Source organism: Pangasianodon hypophthalmus, chromosome 1, assembly GCF_027358585.1.
Source record: "Pangasianodon hypophthalmus isolate fPanHyp1 chromosome 1, fPanHyp1.pri, whole genome shotgun sequence".
Classification (NCBI taxonomy): Eukaryota; Metazoa; Chordata; class Actinopteri; order Siluriformes; family Pangasiidae; genus Pangasianodon; species Pangasianodon hypophthalmus.
In genome coordinates, this window is record NC_069710.1 from 12,047,644 (window position 1) to 12,067,174 (window position 19,531).

Sequence of the window (19,531 nt, forward strand, 5' to 3'; positions counted from 1 at the left end):
TTGGCTAAAAATATTCCAACTCCTGCGTAGACGCTGGACAACTAGCCAATCACAGGACAAGGACATTACAAACCGCATCAATATACCAAAGTGCAACGCAAACAACGCCTCCTGTTGGTGGAAATATAAAACACTGTAAGGAGTATTGAATAAAATGAAGTAAAATTTAAATTAAAACACTTTTGGATTGGTTTTTAGTCATATTCTATTGGTAATGTTTAGAGTTTATGCAGGATGGCGTGGAAAAACTTCTGACCAATCAGAATCGAGAAAAGCGCTGTGGTATAAAATGTTTTATTAAATATTAAAAATACTTTTATTTGACTTGAGCTCAGCTGCAGGGGTTCCCTCGTTACAGTCACATTTGTTGCATGAAATAATGAATTAAGTTGAGAATAATCACCCAGAAATAAAAATAATTTAACAGCAACTTGAAAAAGTGGACAACAGAAATGCAAATGCAAATATCTTTATTTAAAAAAAAAGCATTTTTTCTGTCCTACATATTTACAGATGTGTTTTCTGTCTGCTGACTCGGTTCAGCACTTCGTATCATTGTATAAACAGATGTCAGACATGTCAGAGAGAAGACAACAGACAGCGAGAGATGGAGGATGATGAAAGGATTTTGTCCCTTTTTTCCCTGCATCCTCATGAGAGAATCTGAATGACCTCTCTGGCTCGTTGTGTCTTCTTCTGTGCTTCTGTAGCCCCGCCTTCTTCTCCTTCTGGACCCGCCCCAAATCGAACCAAAGCCTCTGCTTTCTGCACCGTGATCTCCCGAGCCACGCCTCGCAGCCCTTCCAGGTACGATAAGAGAACTGAGAAATGAGCGTCCGACACCTGAGACACAGAAAGAAAGGTGAAAATGAGACAGTGAAGGAGGCGTGGCCTGTGTGTCAGTTTCAGTGAAGGAGGTGTGGCCTCTGTATGTCAGTCTTGCATCAGTGACAGTGTATCTGTTTCACTGAAGGAGGTGTGGCTTCTGTGCATCATTTTCAGATGTGGCCTTTGTGTGTCAGTCACAGTGAAGTAGGCGTGGCCTCTGTGTATCAATCATAATGTAGGAGGTGTGGCTTTTAAATGTCAGTATCAGGTGAAGGAGGTGTGGCCATTTTTTTGCATCAGTCCCAGTGAAGGACTGAAGCGTCGTACCTTCTCACTATCGTACATGTGCTGCAGGAGCCACACCTGCCTCGTCTTCTGGAACTTCCACTCGTCTCGCTTCTCGGACCAGCTACACACACAAGCAAATGACATTGGATGAGAAATTCTAGCTCCTATATAACGATACCGTGTGTGTGTGTGTGTGTGTGTGTTTCTCACCATGTCAGATACTCCAGAGCCTGCGTCTGCGCAATGCTGCTTTTGCTGTCCTCCTTCTCAGACTTCCCTTCTTCCTTTTGCTTCTTCTTCTCCTCCTTTTTCCGAATCTTCTTCAGCTTCCTCTCCAGCACTCGTCTTTCCTCCGGGCTCAGCTCCTCCTCGTCCCCGTCCTCGTCCTCCATGCCTTCCTCTTCTTCCACTCCGTCCTTCTCGGTTATTACAGGCTGCTTAAAATAAGAAAGGGGAGATTTGATAAGATTAACATGCCTGGCTGCATGTCTGCAGCTTTTTTTCCCTAAATGGATCTATTTTAGCTAGGGAGAACGTTTCTGAAGATGTTGTTTAAGGAAAAAATGATGGCAAAATAATAATAACCCAATAATATCAATGGACATTCAGTGATTACACGTGGATAAAAAATAAGGAAAAATGCTCCACTATGTTACACCTTGGTTTTGTACGTTTCTTTCTTCTTGCCATTAAGCTCTTCATTCTTACAACTCTCAGTAAGATCAGCCGACTCTGTAGTGTCCACATGGACATCTTTCTCCTTTTTCGTCTTCTTCTTCTTTTTCACCCCACTAACAGCTTCACAATCCTCAGATTTCTGCAAATGAGAAACTTTCACATCATAGGACTGTTTATACAAATGAGGGATTGTGTTATTTATGGACATAAAATGCACTCGTGTGGGCCATGTGGCTCAGCTGTAATTTCTGTTTCTGAAACCGAGAGTGCACAGCATGGAAGCTCGTGTCCATCAACAAAGCTGTCCTTATAATTCAAAGATCGTTTTCGCTTGGGTGGAGGATGCTATATCTACAGCAGCATCTGGGAGATTTTCTTCAGGCTGATATAAAACCATTCAAGTCCAGGCTTAGAAGCATCCAACTTCTTGACAATGAAGAGGAAAGAATACACACCTTTTTGCCATTGAGCTCTTCATTTGTACAATCGTCTGTCACATCAACAGTGTCTGTGGAATCTACACTGCCATCTTTCTTCTTTTTCTTCCTCTTCTTCACCTCGCTGATAGGGACACACACCTCCAAGTTCTAGAAATGAAACACGTCATCGAGACATTGAGATTTTTCAAAATGTGAGTTAGACATACTGTATAGAGCAATCAGCCATTCTGAATACAGAACTCAGCATTGATATGGCACTGATACAGAGGTTTGTCGTTGCTCTTCTACACCTGTATACTGTAATGATTTACAATCCCACTATCCACTATCCTGTTTTGAGTCTGATTCCTCTCAAGGTTTCTTCCTCATGAAGTCTCAGGGAGTTTTTCCTTGCCACTATCGCCTCTGGCTTGCTCATTAGGCATCTACATCTACAGCTGGATTCTTTTAAAGGTTTCTGCTTTGTGACAATATCTATTGTAAAAAACACTATGCAAATATAATTCAGTTGAACTGAAATGCACATATTGTACATTTAAGTAAAAATTCCCACTAATACACACACCTCGGGTGCCTCCTCTGTCTTTTTCCTCTTCATTTTCTTTGTGTCTTTGAGGTCCACAGCTGGCTGCAACAGTCTGGCCTGGTTTTCCTGAGACTTAACTTTCTTAACAAGAATTCTGGTTGAACACACACAATACACACAGTCAGATACACAACCAACACATTTTAGAAAAAACAGGCTCAGAACTTGACTTAATCCGATTTACAATGTGTGATTACAGCAGTGCATGACATGATCCCAGTTCTATAACAGATTGTGATATTCTCCATGTCAGATTATATGATGAAAATTGGCTTGCAGAAACAAATATGTGAGCTTGAAGTAATAAGGATAATTTTTCTGTCCTTAGCATGTTTCGTTTACGTTTCATCATCGTTACTACTATATTCGTAGTTGTCTCATGAGTTTGAATCCTATGCCATCCCCTTATTAGTGGTTTTTAGACAAGTACCATTTAGACATAGTATCAAGTATCAAACAAGATTTTTTGTTTGTTTTGTTTTGTTTTCAGCTCTCTTTGGTTGCAATGGCACTAAATCGGCCATCCAAGATCGCAGATTTCAACTTACGACTAAATCCTTTTATGATGTGCGTCAACAACACCGGGCCTAAAATTGTACAGCGTAAACCGGCTTTAAACAGTCCCACCTCAGTCTTAAAAAAAGCACATTACAAATAAAGCCACTTGCTATGTTTACATGCACGTCAAATTCCACTTAAGGTCCACATTCGGGTTGCAGCCATATTCCGAATACAACATTTATATGCGTACAGGCATCAGAATATTCCTGTGTTCATGGCTGTTGTAAGTATGCCTGAGTTGCCATTACTAAATACCTAGCTTACAGCTAAGCATCTGTTAGCATGCGCATTTATCTCCTTTCAGTGGATTTTCTGAATAACATACAACAAATTTCCAATTAAAACAGGCATATTCCAGGGGTGGGAATCAGAATTTGGGGAATGAGAATATCGTATTAATATGAATCGGGCAAATGGATTGCGGCGTTTACATGATTCGAAACTAATTAGAATATTGCCAAATTCCGATTAATATCAGAATATTGATGTGCATTTAAACGTAGCCACTGTCATGCAGGGGTGTACCACAAGTCTGTCCTCTGGGCCCATAGTTCATTTCTGAATTACTCAATTATAAATGCAATTTGACTTGTTCTGAATATGTTCAACTCATAATCCTTAACCTTAAAGCATGACTGTAAATAAAACTTTTCTGAGATTCATCCTGCTCCTTACTAAGAAGGAGTTTAATAATTCACATTCATAATGTTTACATTAGTCTAATTCTCTCTCTCTCTCTCTCTCCCCTTCTACATGGTTCTACTTATTGCTAGTCAATTAAAAATCAATAAACAAATTCCAAAAAAACTAAAATAGTTTTAATTATTAACTACACTGTGTATTAAAACTGACACTTAGTTACAGGAAGAAATATATATAGGTTTACAAAGCTGTTTATAATACCCGTCTCGTGCTTCTCAGGCAGCAGCGTGTACACCACATTTCCGGACGTTTCTACGGTTACACACAGCCTCGCCTTCTGATTGGTTACCTCCACTTCCGCATTCTGTGGCACTTGTAGGTTTTTACTTTTCCTTAAATTTTATTGTCGCTGCAAACGTTAGCAGACGCATGATTTATTATTATTATCCTATTAAGAAATACCTGTAAATGATAATAATAATAATATATATATAAGTAAGTAGACAAGGCGGAACGCTAGAATTTCAGTTCTCTCCGGACGTAATTCGGAGTGGCACACCATGTGTTTAATGACCGGACACTTGCTCAATGTGAGAAGACGGTAACATGTCCAAAGCAGGAAGATGTGTGTTTAGTAATTTACTACGCTACTCTTTAAGTCCTGGACAATCCAAGCCGGTCATTTTGAGGTGAGTTAGCACATTTATTATAAATATAATCCCTAATATAGCTTTTAATTTATCTAATTTAGATTCAGCTCAGCAAGACTGCATCCCAAATGCCTTCCATCTGAACATATTGTCTCCTGTATAGTGTAGAGAGATGTACCCTATGTAATGGATCTCTGTAGGGATGCATTTAGGGACTTTGTGTTTATACATATTACAGCTGTATATTATATTATATCATATTATATCATATCATATTAGGTTTAATATGAATGGCTGAATGGATTGCAGACACCTGTTCCAACCTATTTCATTCCATTAAACCTTAAAATATTGCTCATACATTGTTAAGACAAAATTTTACAAGCTCACCTACTCTCTGCGGTTTCGTATTCGCTGCTCCAGTGCTGCAGGGGGTGCTATTAAAATTGAATGGCAATATCCATGAATATCGGAAGAAGACTGCCGCTCCTCAAAGACATCCATTTTTGGAATGAATCGTCTTGGGGATGCCTAGTTTGTAACAGCCAATCACAGGCTTGGATGTGTAGCGTTTACGTCGACAGAGTTAACCTAACTGCCATGTGCACGACACGGTGAACGAAGCCTCTGTCCACAATTACATCATGTTGTGTATATATTATAATTACTCTATACGTTAAAATCTGTTTTGTATCTACCCCTCAACAATGGACCATTTGACCACTATGTGACATGCCTGTTTATACAAGTATTTGGACAGTGACACAATTTTTCGGAACTTTGCCTCTGTACACCACCACAGTGGATTTGAAGCAATCAAGATGTGATTGAAGTGTAGACTTTCAGCTTTAATTCAAGAGAGACATTTCTTTTTACAGAGTCCATCCATTTTCACAGGCTCAAAAGTAATTGGACAAACTAACATTCATACATGTTAGGATTATTTTAATACTTGAATGCATATCCTTTGCAGTCAATGACTGCCTGAAATCTGGAACCCATGGACATCACCAAATGCTGAGTTTCCTCCCTTGAGATGCTTTGCCAGGCCTTTACTGCAGCCGCCTTCAGCTGCTGCTTGTTTGTGGGTCTTTCTGCCTTCAGTTTTGTCTTCAGTACGTGAAAAGCATGCTCAACTGGGTTGAGGTCAGGTGACTGACTGGGCCATTTAAGAACGTTCCATTTCTTTGCCTTAAGAAGCTCTTGGCTTGCTTTTGAGGTACTGTGAAGCGCTGTCCTAACAGTTCTGCAGCATTTGACTGTATCTGAGAGAAAGTATAGCTCTATACACTTCAGAATTTATCCTGCTACTTCTATCAGCAGTCACATTATCAGTAAACACCAGTGACCCAGTTCTATTGGCAGCCATACATGCCCATGCCATAACACTGCCTCCGCCATGTTTGACAGATGATGTGGTATGCTTTGGATCATGAGCCCTTCCTTTCCTTCTCCATACTTTCCTCTTCCCATCATCTTGCATCTTGAGGTAAACTGTCCGTATTTGTATTCATGAGGGCTACACTTCATTCACATCTTGATTGCTTCATTTCAAATCTATTGTGGTGGAGTACAGAGGACAAATTCCAAAAACTGTGTCACTGTCCAAATACTTATGGACCTGACTGTATATATACTATATAGTATGTAAAGTACACATCTTTGGACACTCATAATGATGTTTTTTCCCCCCTTAGGCCATGCACTTCGCGATCGTTGTCTCTCACTTCACAGCTCTGCGCCAAGCCCCGTCAATCTCCAGGCTCCAGAGATGGCAAGGAGAGTCTCTCTCAACCTATCAAGTTCTCCACGAGTAAAGCCAGCCACCGGACGTGGAAGGTGGAGCGCTCGATGGGCAGCAGGTTCCAGCGGCCGTGGTGGCAGGTCCTGCCCTTCAGCGTCTTCACCATCGGCTTCCTGCTGTGGTGCATCTTCCGCCAGGAGTCCGACATCGACCGCATTCTGGAAAAGCAGCTGTTTGAACACTTACCCGGGTTACTGACCAATATGGAGGAGGAGGAGGAGGAGGAGACAGAGGAACGCAAAAAAGAACCTGATGATGGTTCAAAATGAACATGTATTATTATTATTATTATTATTATTATTATTCGGATGTGTATTTTATATATATTATGATTGTCATTGCTGCGACATCTTGGTCATGAGATTGTGGAAATAAATACAGGTCTGTCCTGATGAGCTCTCTGTTTAAAGAAAATAGTGAAGCCAAAATACACCAACCAAGACAGTTTTGTACCAGATGAAGCTGAAAGTAATGGAACCTTACAACTACCACGGTGCAAGCTAAAGGTCTTCATTACACACTCACGGAAAAAGGTGGCGAGTTGTTCAGTACGTGGTTTCTGACACTGTATGAAATGCTGTTATCTGTAAAAATAGACAAATGGACCTCACAGAGCTAAAAGAACCAGCCATAGGTCCATCTTAAAGACAAGTCCGGTAGGAGGCGTGGCCTAAAGTTTTAAAGATGTACCTGTACGTTAGGAATAATTCAGATGACAATAATTCCAATTCGATTTTTAAGGGCATGTTCTATATTAATGCACTTGTTCTAATATATTATTATTTCTATGGTAACAAATCATTCAGAGATTTTATTTTAAAAAGTGTCACTGTTTAACAAAAAAAAAAGTATAATCATTGCTATGGTGCAGTTTTCTGTAAGGAGATGTTTTCTCTTTTGAATCTGGTTCCTCTCAAGGTATCTTCCTCATGACTTCTCAGGGAGTTTTTCCTTGCCACTGTTGCCTCTGGCTTGCGCATTAAAGATAAATCAGAAGTTAAATCTATATCTGGCTTTCTGTAAAGCTGCTTTGTGACAATGTCCATTGTTAAAAGTGCTATATAAATAGAATTGAATTGAATAGAATCGATAAAGGGATAATTGAAGTGGGGGGACATGGTAGCTTAGTGGATAGAACTGTTGCCTCACACCTCCAGGGTTGGGGGTTTGAATATTACCTCCGCCCTGTGTGTGCGGAGTTTGCATGTTCTCCCTGTGCTTCAGGGGTTGAACGATGAAGTATCACAGGTTTAAAAGTACAGCATTATCCCAACTGAACAGACTTAGGGTTTTCCCGTAGCGGACGATCAGAAATCCCAAAAACTCTCATAGACTTGCACTGAGGGAATGTTCAGAGCCTGGCTCGGAAAGTTCATGGCCTGAAGCCCGTCTTCTCTCCCTCTCACACTGACAAGGTACGTGTAACAGAGGCTCTCACTTCAGCTATCTCTCTATCAATGCCACACACTCTTCCCATCCATCTATCAGCCTGTATCTCTCCTCTCTTTCTACCATTAACACTGTCTCTCCATCTGTCTACTTGTGTCCTTCTTCTCATGTCCTCCATCTATCTATCTTTTAGTGTCTATAGTCTTGACTGATTTGTGCTCAGGATCACTGGAATACACAAGCTGTTCTGCCTCAACTTCAACTGTCAATACTCACACACACCTGTGCGCAAGGCCTGAAGCCCCACTTCTCTCCCTCTCACTCTATCTGTAATACACTCTCAGTCACACGTAAGATAGTATTCAGAATTGGCACAAGACCAAAATAAATACATGACTGGCAAATTGGGAGAAGTTTGCAGTTTTCTACGATAAGGCGTATGAAGTCCGAGTCATCAGTGGTGTGGTCATGCTCCTGGAGTGCAGCGTTCTACTCTTCACGAAAGAACTGACTGAATTCAACAGTCAAAGGAGGAAAAGAACACAAACAGTTTTTAATGCTTGGATTCAGATTTTAAATGTGGCAGCAGAACTGAGGCAAATTGTCTAACCTGTTTATATACTTTCTTTAGAATTTAATGTGAACTTGTAAAAAGAGTTTGTTTTCAAACTTGGTCTGTTTTAGGATTGCAAGTGCTCTCAGATCCATTAATTTTTGTGCATACGACAATTACGCAACTCGGGCAACTCTATAGCAGCCCACAAGCGAATCGTAGTGCAGTTCATTTGTGGTTCACTTTGTAGCTCAACTGCTTCATGTCATGTGAACACAAAGTGGTCCCAGTCCACTTTACATTTTGCTTAATGGCTAAATGGCTTGTTGTACACATAGCTTCTCACCAGTGGTAAAAGTCCAGAAAGAGAACCGAGCTCACTTTTGATGAGCTGCTTAAGAATCACTTCCACTTGAAAACTGTTACATTAAGGAAAAGGCACAAGTTTTTTATCAACAAGTAAAATAGATGGCGCGTGCGTCCACATGCTAACACCTTTGACACAGTGTTACGTGGTGACCTAAGCCATTGGTAATGGCAGACAATACCTTTAGATGCGAGTGACAGGGGAACTGCAGCAGTTATCCAGTTTTCAAAGAACAGGGTTACATATGTAACCAAATGTTCACCCCTCCTAACTGCAAGGGAGTGTTGTTCCGGCATCGAGATAAACCAGGCGGTAAAACCCTAAAAAGCTGAAAAATCAAGCCCCTAATGCTGAGAATGAACATCCTTTAAACATACTCAGTACTGGAGGTTTCCTCATGTCATCTCACCTCCAGCTTACTCATTTGGGATCTAAATCAACATCCAGATTTCATTAAATCTGCTTTAGGACCATGTCCGTTGTTTTTCACGCAACCAATATAGACTGACTGGTCACTTTATTAGGAACACCTGTACACTTGCACAATCATGCAGATCTTCACAAACAGAATGGGGGGAAAAGACCAGGTGAAGTAGCAATCTTCACTTGTCCAGTTTCTGTGAGCTTGGTCCCCAAATTCTTTGAATTTAACCAGCGATTCCTGTTCTTAGCAGACACAACTGGAGACAGGACCAGAGCCCAAAAATCAAACAAGGAATCACATTTTTAACACAATAGAAAACTAGAGAGTAAAATGAAACTACATTTATGGCATTTGGCAGATAGTCTTATCTAGAGTAACTTACAGAAGTGATTTAAAGTCCTGATACGGATTCACTAGATAACAGACTAAGAATACTATCAGTCTAAAGACTCAGTTGGGGAGGTAGTAAGAAAAGCACACAAGCACTTTTTTTTTTTTTTTTTTAAATACAGTGCTAATTTAAGTACTTTAGAAAGTGGTAGGTTGAAGACTGCCAGTGACTTGGATGTTCAGACATCTAGGGGAAGTTCATTCGACCACCTAGGTGCCAGAACAGGGAAAAGGCCCGATGCATGCCTTCCTGCTACACCTTATGCTCAAGTAGTAATTTTGTCTCCAAACATTAGGAACAGAAAAATTAACATGTCACACCCCAAACATCTGGACCATTGCCAAACCTGGTCCAGAACAGAGTGAGTGTAGGAGGCAGCAGCCATGTTTGACCTCAGGAGTTCAATGTGTGGACTAGGTTAAATAGGTAGCTGGTCAATCACATTTATTCAGAGAAGTTTAACAATTTTTGCAACTTGCAATTTGAGTCTGTAGTTTAACACCTTTGCACTTTAGAGCAGTCTTAATTTATAAATATAAAATAACCTGCTAATATGGTCAAAGAGGGAAGAAGGAAAAAAAAAAAAAAAAAAAAAAAAAAACCACAAACCTCCTTGAACAACTCCTTTCAAGCAGTTCAGGTGAATTAGCTGCTATATCTGATCATACGGTCAAATTTTCATGTGGCTTCATTTGCGCACACACACACACACACAGTGAGGTAGTGGAAAGTTTATTTACAACCAGATGGCCACAATGAAGGAGAAAAATAGAGTTGTGAGAGAAATAAAAATGGACACATCCTAATAAATCACCATGTAGCATGCAGACTAGAGCGCACGGGTAGAGGTATACCAAAGTCTAAAATACAAACTTTAAAACCCTGAGAGGAGCTCCCGGAATGTTCTGACACTGCCCCCTACTGCCACGCCCAAGAACCACACGACGACCCCTCCCCTACCATCACTACTCAAAAAAACAATAGTACAAAATTAAGCTTAAAACTAGAACGAGCATGTAATCGAGTGTAAGAACCCACCCTGGACACTCCCTCCCCCCCGGCCACCCCCCCAAAAAATATTAAAAAATACAGATAAACAAAGCGAGCTGTTTAAGCGCGCTCGCCACGAATTCTCCGGGCCAGCTGGATGTCCTTGGGCATGATGGTGACGCGCTTGGCGTGGATGGCGCACAGGTTGGTGTCCTCAAAGAGACCCACCAGGTATGCCTCGCTTGCCTCCTGTGGAAACACACACGCACAAGAGATGCAGAGTCAAAAAGAGGAAGAAGGGGGAATTCACACATACATGGACTACATGTTAAACGACTCAAAAATACAGGCCATGAGAAGTGCTTTAAAGAAGACGAGCCATTCTGAATGCAAGTGGGAGCCGTTGAGCCAGAACCTCCGGGTCAATTTTCTAATTAGTGTGGCTATCCCAAAGTTCAGGGCAAGACGGTCACTAGACTGAAGCGCTAATGCAATCTCAGCAAAACTAAACCAAGCATGTACGTACCTTAAACATTTTTTTTTTTTTTTTTTAAAGGCATTTATTGTTGAGTAAACAAGAACTTCTTACTTTTACAAGTACATCACATCTCAATTATGTTTTTCCTTTAATTTTTTACATTCTACATCTCCCCAAATTATCTGCCCATTTCACCATCTTAATTTCATTTCCCACTGCAAATCAATTGGAGCTGTACCTAGAGGTACCAAAAGGTGCTATACAAAGATTACAGAACTACAAAAAGGAAAAGGTTTGCTGGAAATGCATCATGTCTCCAATGCCTGGCTGAGAGACCTTCCTGGAGTCTGGTAATGTCACAAGTGTGGCTTGTAAGACTCATCCCAAGCTTAAGTCTAAGTCTGTGTTCCTGTAATCTCCATATGTAAAAACATCTTTAATTCAATGGACACTGCATCAAATCTTAACTTCGTATGTCAGGAGGACACAAGTGGCTAAACAGGATATTTAAAACTTACAAAACTCCAAATAGGAAAATTAAAGAAGCATCTCCTATGTACATCTTTAGCTTGCCTGCTCAGACAGCACATTTATTCATAGTTTAAATTTGAATAGCAATCAAATTGTGTCACATGACTGGCCAATCAGTTACAGCAGATTCTGGACAAGCCAAGACTGACATGGGTGGCGGTTTTAAAAGTCACTGATCATCAAGATTACTGAAGTTTGCGGCCTCGAATCTAAATGTGGTCACAAGTGCCCACAAAAAATGATCAAGTGACCGAACTAATTTGCAACTTTCTACACAATACAAAATAAGATCGTTCCAAATTATGAGATTTGCTTCTCTAAGTATTCACACCAAATTTGGTTCTTTTTAAAAACTTCATGACCACCTTGAACATAATTCAAAATGCAATTATAAATTCTATACATACAGTCTAGGTCAGTTTGTTAGAATAAACAAACACTTAAGACTGCACAAAGTGTGTTAATGGACTGACAATCCACAGGTCAGTAGCTGATACATGATGCTATATAGCCACTTTTGACCCCGTGTACATTTAAATGCCACGGCATTAAGGCTGAAAACCATCTTGCGAATTCAACTTTCAGCGTGAATTAGTCGGTTTATAACCCCTGAGCTGACCTGCAGCGCTCCGATGGCGGCGCTCTGGAAGCGGAGATCGGTCTTGAAGTCCTGGGCGATTTCCCTCACCAGGCGCTGGAAGGGCAGCTTGCGGATCAGCAGCTCAGTGGACTTCTGGTACCGACGGATCTCTCGGAGAGCCACAGTACCAGGGCTGGAGAACAGAGAAAGGAAATGTGGATCAGACACGTGCATCAACAAGCATGCAGACACGCTGAAACATCCATATCACAATTTCCTCACACATATTGGAGCTTTCCCTGCAGGAGCACACTTGATTCAACTCGTGCAGGGCTGATTAGGAATCAGAAAGCAGGGAAAACACGCGTGCAGCGCAGGAAGCTTGTGATCCACGTTAAGGCTTACCGGTATCGGTGAGGTTTCTTCACTCCGCCGGTAGAGGGCGCGCTTTTGCGGGCGGCTTTGGTGGCCAGCTGCTTCCTCGGGGCTTTACCTCCGGTGGATTTACGTGCGGTCTGCTTGGTACGTGCCATTGCACTTTCAGAGTAGTCTTCTCAACTGTATAAGCATAAAATGTTTAATGATTAATTACACACCATTTTTAAACAGCAGTTGAAAGATTAATACACACTGACATTAATCAAGGCCCAATTAAGGCTGGAAGAAGGAGACATGGCACGCCAAAAAAAAGAAAGAATTCCTGTATATAATTAAAGAAATTGTATTTCAATTACAATTATTTAAAGACACTAATTAAAAAAAAAAAAATAAAAATCAACCCGTGTTTTCCTCCCACCCGTATTGAACAAACTCCGCCCTCTTCCCAAGCACTGGCTATAACATCCTCACAAACAAGCCAGACAGCGGAGCTAGCCAATCCGCGCGCAGGATTCATCCAGCCAATCAGAGTTTAGAAGGCGGGACGCTCCTGAATACTACTAGGAGAGGGGGGAAATAGCGCGCGCGCTGTTAACGGATTAAATTGTTTGCCCGTGTTCAACATCTGTCTTATAAAACACTCAGGACAGTTTAACTTATTCATAAAAAAAATTAACGTATAAAAAGGAAAGTGTATATAAAAAATTAGCTTTTTTCGTGGAAAAAAAAAAGACAAAACAAGATTAAAATATAGCCGCGGCCACCATTACACGACATTCAACACACACGTTTGTAACCAACATGGCGTCTTCTCATAACAATTACAGTCTCTTCTCTTTGTTCAGGTCAAAACACGGAAAAGCCCGCCAACCAAGATCACTCACACACACTGTAGTAGCAGAAGTCAACCATGTGACTAATGGTTAAAAAATCCAAGTGGTTCACCTACAAAAAAGCGCAGAGGCGAAAAATACAAAAAGCGGATATTATCACCGAAAAATCGGCTTGTTGCTAGCGACGGCTCGCGCAGTCAAAACGCTGCTCTGAACCACCGCCGCTTTTCCGGCGCTACAAACCAGTCTGTGAGGACGAAACCACCTTCAACAACGACCTAAAGTATTCCAACAACACCCAAAGTTCACAGCTTGTATATATTTAACAGAATCAGTAAAACTGTGACTTACATGTCCTGTTTAGATTTCCCCGTCGACCCAAAACACGGAACGTCGCTTAGGAAAGCAGTTGCCTCCCCCCCCATATTTATATATCCGAATGACGTAATTAGCAACATGCCCCGCCCCTGAGGTTTCTGATTGGTCAGAACTGAAACGATTGATGTGCCGAATGCCGCATTTTTAAGTTTGTTGAATCAAAGAGGTTTAGAGTGTGATACTGAACGGACTTTAACTGAATAATTCGACTCATGGCCAGACTTGTGTGGTTAATTTTCTTTTCTGTCACGTATACAGCAGCACAATGAGTCACTCAGTGGATCACATACTCATCAACCGCCAAGCTTACATCACATTTCCGTCTTCTGTAATTTCCTGTCATTCATCGTTCCTCCCAAAAATTGATTTAAATCTGATCAGGCTTTCAGTCTAAGCAACACTGACCACATCTTCCTTTTTTCCATAGTTATTTTATTTTATTTTACTTTTAACGTTCACTTCCACGATCAAATGCCGGAACTATTAAGGTAAACACGGGTTTCTAGACGGACCTTCACTATTGGTGCACCAACTCTAACCATGAGCCACTAGGTCCTGGAGATTAGTATCTATAATTATTTTGTTTTACTTTACTATTCAGTGCACTTAAGGTGCGGTTGTTTTGTCTAGGTACAGTGTATATTTGTCATGTATTTAACTATGTATAAAACCCATTTTTATTAAATTGCACCCAGAAGAAAAGAGCCACAACAAGACGCGCGTCAACAAAAGGCCGAATCCCAAACGGCTCCGTACTTCCTGTGTAAGTGCACTACATAGGGCATCAACTCACGTTTTTTTAAACGTTTCATAATAGTGTACTATTTGTGAAAAAGGGAGTTGTTTGGGCCAAGGTTTACGCGTTTGCTCGTTAGTTAGAATACGTTCACTACACGGTGCTGATTTTGCTGTGGATTTTTTTGCAGTGAATTTAGGACAGAAAATGAAGGAATGTTGTGCTCAAGAAAAGCGGAATAAATTTGAAAAGTGAACTTCATCCAAACCAGTAGGACGGCGGGAGAGAGGTAAATGAAATTTAAACAAAATGATTTTGAAATCAAAGATGCATTATCAGGATTTTGAAGTGAACAAACGTTCAAAGTCAACTAGTTACAAACACAGATGGTTCAGACTCATTCACTCAGGTGAGAGACAGACAGTTCAGGCTCATTCACTCAGATGAGAGACAGACAGTTCAGACTCATTCACTCAGGTGAGAGACAGACAGTTCAGGCTCATTCACTCAGGTGAGAGACAGACAGTTCAGGCTCATTCACTCAGATGAGAGACAGACAGTTCAGACTCATTCACTCAGGTGAGAGACAGACAGTTCAGACTCATTCACTCAGGTAAGAGACAGACAGTTCAGGCTCATTCACTCAGGTGAGAGACAGACAGTTCAGGCTCATTTACTCAGGTGAGAGACAGACAGTTCAGGCTCATTCACTCAGGTAAGAGACAGACAGTTCAGGCTCATTTACTCAGGTGAGAGACAGACAGTTCAGACTCATTCACTCAGGTAAGAGACAGACAGTTCAGACTCATTCACTCAGGTGAGAGACAGACAGTTCAGGCTCATTCACTCAGGTGAGAGACAGACAGTTCAGGCTCATTCACTCAGATGAGAGACAGACAGTTCAGACTCATTCACTCAGGTGAGAGACAGACAGTTCAGACTCATTCACTCAGATGAGAGACAGACAGTTCAGGCTCATTCACTCAGGTGAGAGACAGACAGTTCAGATTCATTCACTCAGGTGAGAGACAGACAGTTCAGGCTCATTCACTCAGGTGAGAGACAGACAGTTCAGGCTCATTTACTCAGGTGAGAGACAGACAGTTCAGGCTCATTCACTCAGGTGAGAGACAGACAGTTCAGACTCATTCACTCAGGTGAGAGACAGACAGTTCAGACTCATTCACTCAGATGAGAGACAGACAGTTCAGGCTCATTCACTCAGGTGAGAGACAGACAGTTCAGACTCATTCACTCAGGTGAGAGACAGACAGTTCAGACTCATTCACTCAGGTGAGAGACAGACAGTTCAGGCTCATTTACTCAGGTGAGAGACAGACAGTTCAGGCTCATTCACTCAGGTGAGAGACAGACAGTTCAGGCTCATTCACTCAGGTGAGAGACAGACAGTTCAGACTCATTCACTCAGATGAGAGACAGACAGTTCAGACTCATTCACTCAGGTGAGAGACAGACAGTTCAGACTCATTCACTCAGGTGAGAGACAGACAGTTCAGGCTCATTCACTCAGGTGAGAGACAGACAGTTCAGACTCATTCACTCAGGTGAGAGACAGACAGTTCAGACTCATTCACTCAGGTGAGAGACAGACAGTTCAGACTCATTCACTCAGGTGAGAGACAGACAGTTCAGGCTCATTCACTCAGGTGAGAGACAGACAGTTCAGACTCATTCACTCAGGTGAGAGACAGACAGTTCAGACTCATTCACTCAGATGAGAGACAGACAGTTCAGACTCATTCACTCAGGTGAGAGACAGACAGTTCAGACTCATTCACTCAGGTGAGAGACAGACAGTTCAGGCTCATTTACTCAGGTGAGAGACAGACAGTTCAGGCTCATTCACTCAGGTGAGAGACAGACAGTTCAGGCTCATTTACTCAGGTGAGAGACAGACAGTTCAGACTCATTTACTCAGGTGAGAGCCAGACAGTTCAGGCTCATTTACTCAGGTGAGAGACAGACAGTTCTGGTTGAGACAGACAGTTCTGTGAGAGACAGACAGTTCAGACTAAATCATGGACACTAATGGTCTTGTATATGTTTATATATCGTGTGGAGTGTGTGTGTGTGTGTGTGTGTAACAGTGATGCAGCACAGCAGTACTTCGGCTCCGTTTCGTTGGCAGCGCAGCGACAACTCCTTCGCTTTTAACTTTTCTCCAGAGATTGCTCCCTCCTTGCCCCAAAGCATCATGGATCCTAACGAGTCGCATCCAGGACACGCTGCAGATTCAGAAGCCAGCTCGGGTTTCGCTTTCAACTTCCAGATCCCTGCAGGAACAGAGCAGAAGAGTGATCTGAAACCCAGCGCAGGGAAAACGGTGATGAGTGAAGCAGCTAAAGGCTCGGAGTCGAGTGCGGATTCAAAACCTAATTCCAAGAAGAAGAAGAAGAAGAAGAAATCAGGAGCGGGTGGAGGAGAGGAAGCTGTACCGGAAGCTGTGCCTAGGCAGGAGAGCACTGAACTGGTCAGTGAGAACACACACACACACACATACACACACACACACTTGCAGTTTACTCTCAGACTCTTAGCTAAACTATGAAAAACTTTTAAAACTATTTTTCTGTTGATTTGAATTTTGCTTTTTAATATGCAGTATATTAAGGTGTGTGTGTGTGTGTGTGTCAGACTCCAGAGCAGCAGCTAAGTCGAGAGTTGGACTGGTGTATTGAGCAGCTTGAGTTGGGACTGAGGACTCAAAAATCCTCCACCAAACAAAGCAAGTCTCTCTCTCTCTCTCTCTCTCTCTCTCTCTCTCTCTCTCTCTCTCTCTCTCACACACACACACACACACACACACACACACAGAGCTCGCACAGTCACATAAACACACATTCAAATCCCTAATCCACCGCTGAACAGCCTACACAACTGTGTGTTTGTGTGTGTGTGTGTGTGTGTGTGTGTGTGTGTGTGTGTGTGTGTGTGATAGGAGAGGAAGCCTCTCGTGCTCTAAAGACTCTGCGCAGCTCCAAAGCACCGATGGTGAAGAAGAGGCAGGTGATGAGAGCCGTGTCCGGAGATTACCGCAAAAAGATGGAGGAGGAAAAAGACAGACAGTACAAACTGATCTGCTCAGGTGAGAGACAGACAGTCCTGTGTGGAGACAGGTGAGAGACAGACAAGAGACAGACAGTTCTGTGTGGAGACAGACGAGAGACAGACAGTTCTGTAAGAGACAGACAGTTCTGTAAGAGACAGACAATTCTGTAAGAGACAGACAGTTCTGTAAGAGACAGACAGTTCTGTGTTGAGACAGACAAGAGACAGACAGTTCTGTGAGAGACAGACAGTTCTGTGAGAGACAGACAGTTCTGTAAGAGACAGACAGTTCTGTGTTGAGACAGACAAGAGACAGACAGTTCTGTGAGAGACAGACAGTTCTGTGAGAGACAGACAAGAGACAGACAGTTTTGTGAGAGACAGACAAGAGACAGACAGTTTTGTGAGAGACAGACAGTTTTGTGAGAGACAGACAGTTTTGTGAGAGACAGACAGTTTTGTGAGAGACAGACAAGAGACAGACAGTTCTGTGAGAGACAGACAAGAGACAGACAGTTCTGTGAGAGACAGACAAGAGACAGACAGTTCTGTGAGAGACAGACAGTTCTGTGAGACACAGACGAGAGACAGACAGTTTGTGAGAGACAGACAGTTCTGTGAGACACAGACAAGAGACAGACAGTTGTGTGAGAGACAGACAGTTCTGTGTAGAGACAGACGAGAGACAGACAGTTCTGTGAGAGACAGACAAGAGACAGACAGTTCTGTGAGAGACAGACAGTTCTGTGAGAGACAGACGAGAGACAGACAGTTTGTGAGAGACAGACAGTTCTGTGAGACACAGACGAGAGACAGACAGTTCTGTGAGACACAGACAAGAGACAGACAGTTCTGTGTGGAGACAGACAAGAGACAGACAGTTCTGTGAGAGACAGACAGTTCTGTGAGAGACAGACAGTTCTGTGAGAGACAGACAGTTGTGTGAGAGACAGACAGTTCTGTGAGACACAGACGAGAGACAGACAGTTCTGTGAGACACAGACAAGAGACAGACAGTTCTGTGTGGAGACAGACAAGAGACAGACAGTTCTGTGAGAGACAGACAGTTCTGTGTGGAGACAGACAAGAGACAGACAGTTCTGTGTAGAGACAGACAGTTCTGTGTGGAGACAGACAAGAGACAGACAGTTCTGTGTAGAGACAGACAGTTCTGTGTAGAGACAGACGAGAGACAGACAGTTCTGTGAGAGACAGACAAGAGACAGACAGTTCTGTGAGAGACAGACAGTTCTGTGAGACACAGACGAGAGACAGACAGTTTGTGAGAGACAGACAGTTCTGTGAGACACAGACAAGAGACAGACAGTTCTGTGAGAGACAGACAGTTCTGTGTAGAGACAGACGAGAGACAGACAGTTCTGTGAGAGACAGACAGTTCAGACTCATACTCTCGGGTGTAAGTGTGTATAACTGAATGTAGCTCTATAATGCGTTTCCATAGCGATGTCCTCGGCGAAGGTGTCGTGTGTGTCAGAGCCTTGTTGTGGATCGGTGTACCACCGGCGCGCTGAGACTCACAGACCTCCAGCACACAGCACAGACGCTAGCCAGGCTTCACTTCCTGCTGAGCAGACAGACGGAGTCGGGGACAGATTCGTGTTCAGACCTTCAGGAGAGGAGTTTCGCTTCAACTTCAACCTCTGATCGTCCTCTCTGCGCGGAAAAACCCAACCACGCCGTGTGACTTTATAAACGTGTATTTTTCTAAAATGAAGTATACAGCATTCTGATGTTGTTCAATAAAACTCCTGCTGCCGTTTCAGGGTGACTGCGGAGCTGAGAAACGTCAGAGAATCTGCTCTTGTCCTTTTGTCTTTAGGAACAAACAGTGAAACCTGAATGTTGTGTTTGCGATGGTTGAAAATTGTTCTCCTATTAAACTCCACTGTCAGAGCGCTAACAATAATAACAATGTCTCCCTGTGACGTCAGCACGA

The 19,531-nt window shown here is 42.4% G+C and overlaps 4 protein-coding genes across 13 annotated transcripts; 2 read left to right on the forward strand and 2 right to left on the reverse strand.

Moving 5' to 3' along the window:
• Positions 1-453: 453 nt before the first annotated feature.
• Positions 454-4,392, reverse strand: LOC113534162 (uncharacterized protein C7orf50 homolog). Of its 4 annotated transcripts, none has more exons than XM_026926791.3 (7): positions 4,285-4,392; positions 2,800-2,914; positions 2,250-2,381; positions 1,775-1,933; positions 1,327-1,550; positions 1,156-1,237; positions 454-843 (listed from the first exon to the last, which is right to left on the reverse strand). In XM_026926791.3, exons 2-7 carry the CDS (start codon positions 2,830-2,832, stop codon positions 652-654), a joined length of 822 nt encoding a protein of 273 aa, XP_026782592.3. In that variant the 5' UTR covers positions 2,833-2,914; positions 4,285-4,392; the 3' UTR covers positions 454-651. The 4 variants fall into 4 exon arrangements, with proteins under 4 accessions (XP_026782592.3, XP_026782591.3, XP_034159587.2 ...); XM_026926790.3 differs by having other exon boundaries at positions 1,327-1,553; XM_034303696.2 differs by lacking the exon at positions 1,775-1,933.
• A 164-nt stretch (positions 4,393-4,556) lies between these two features.
• Positions 4,557-7,483, forward strand: LOC113534146 (protein CCSMST1). Its single transcript, XM_026926765.3, has 2 exons — positions 4,557-4,712; positions 6,371-7,483. Exons 1-2 carry the CDS (start codon positions 4,630-4,632, stop codon positions 6,744-6,746), a joined length of 459 nt encoding a protein of 152 aa, XP_026782566.3. The 5' UTR covers positions 4,557-4,629; the 3' UTR covers positions 6,747-7,483.
• A 2,834-nt stretch (positions 7,484-10,317) lies between these two features.
• On the reverse strand, positions 10,318-13,893 carry h3f3d (H3 histone, family 3D). Its single transcript, XM_026926278.3, has 4 exons — positions 13,743-13,893; positions 12,586-12,738; positions 12,220-12,373; positions 10,318-10,840 (listed from the first exon to the last, which is right to left on the reverse strand). Exons 2-4 carry the CDS (start codon positions 12,711-12,713, stop codon positions 10,712-10,714), a joined length of 411 nt encoding a protein of 136 aa, XP_026782079.1. The 5' UTR covers positions 12,714-12,738; positions 13,743-13,893; the 3' UTR covers positions 10,318-10,711.
• Positions 13,894-14,050: 157 nt separating this feature from the next.
• c1h8orf33 (chromosome 1 C8orf33 homolog) lies at positions 14,051-19,507 on the forward strand. 7 transcript variants are annotated; one of them, XM_034303648.2, is made up of 7 exons: positions 14,244-14,334; positions 14,468-14,532; positions 14,696-14,794; positions 16,614-16,996; positions 17,161-17,251; positions 17,465-17,611; positions 19,037-19,507. In XM_034303648.2, the coding sequence occupies exons 4-7, from the start codon at positions 16,616-16,618 to the stop codon at positions 19,237-19,239; spliced, it is 822 nt and encodes a 273-aa protein (XP_034159539.1). In that variant the 5' UTR covers positions 14,244-14,334; positions 14,468-14,532; positions 14,696-14,794; positions 16,614-16,615; the 3' UTR covers positions 19,240-19,507. The 7 variants fall into 7 exon arrangements, with proteins under 7 accessions (XP_053093042.1, XP_034159544.1, XP_026782076.2 ...); XM_034303644.2 differs by having other exon boundaries at positions 14,245-14,334; positions 14,465-14,532; XM_053237067.1 differs by lacking the exon at positions 14,468-14,532 and having other exon boundaries at positions 14,051-14,334; positions 16,588-16,996.
• Positions 19,508-19,531: the final 24 nt, after the last annotated feature.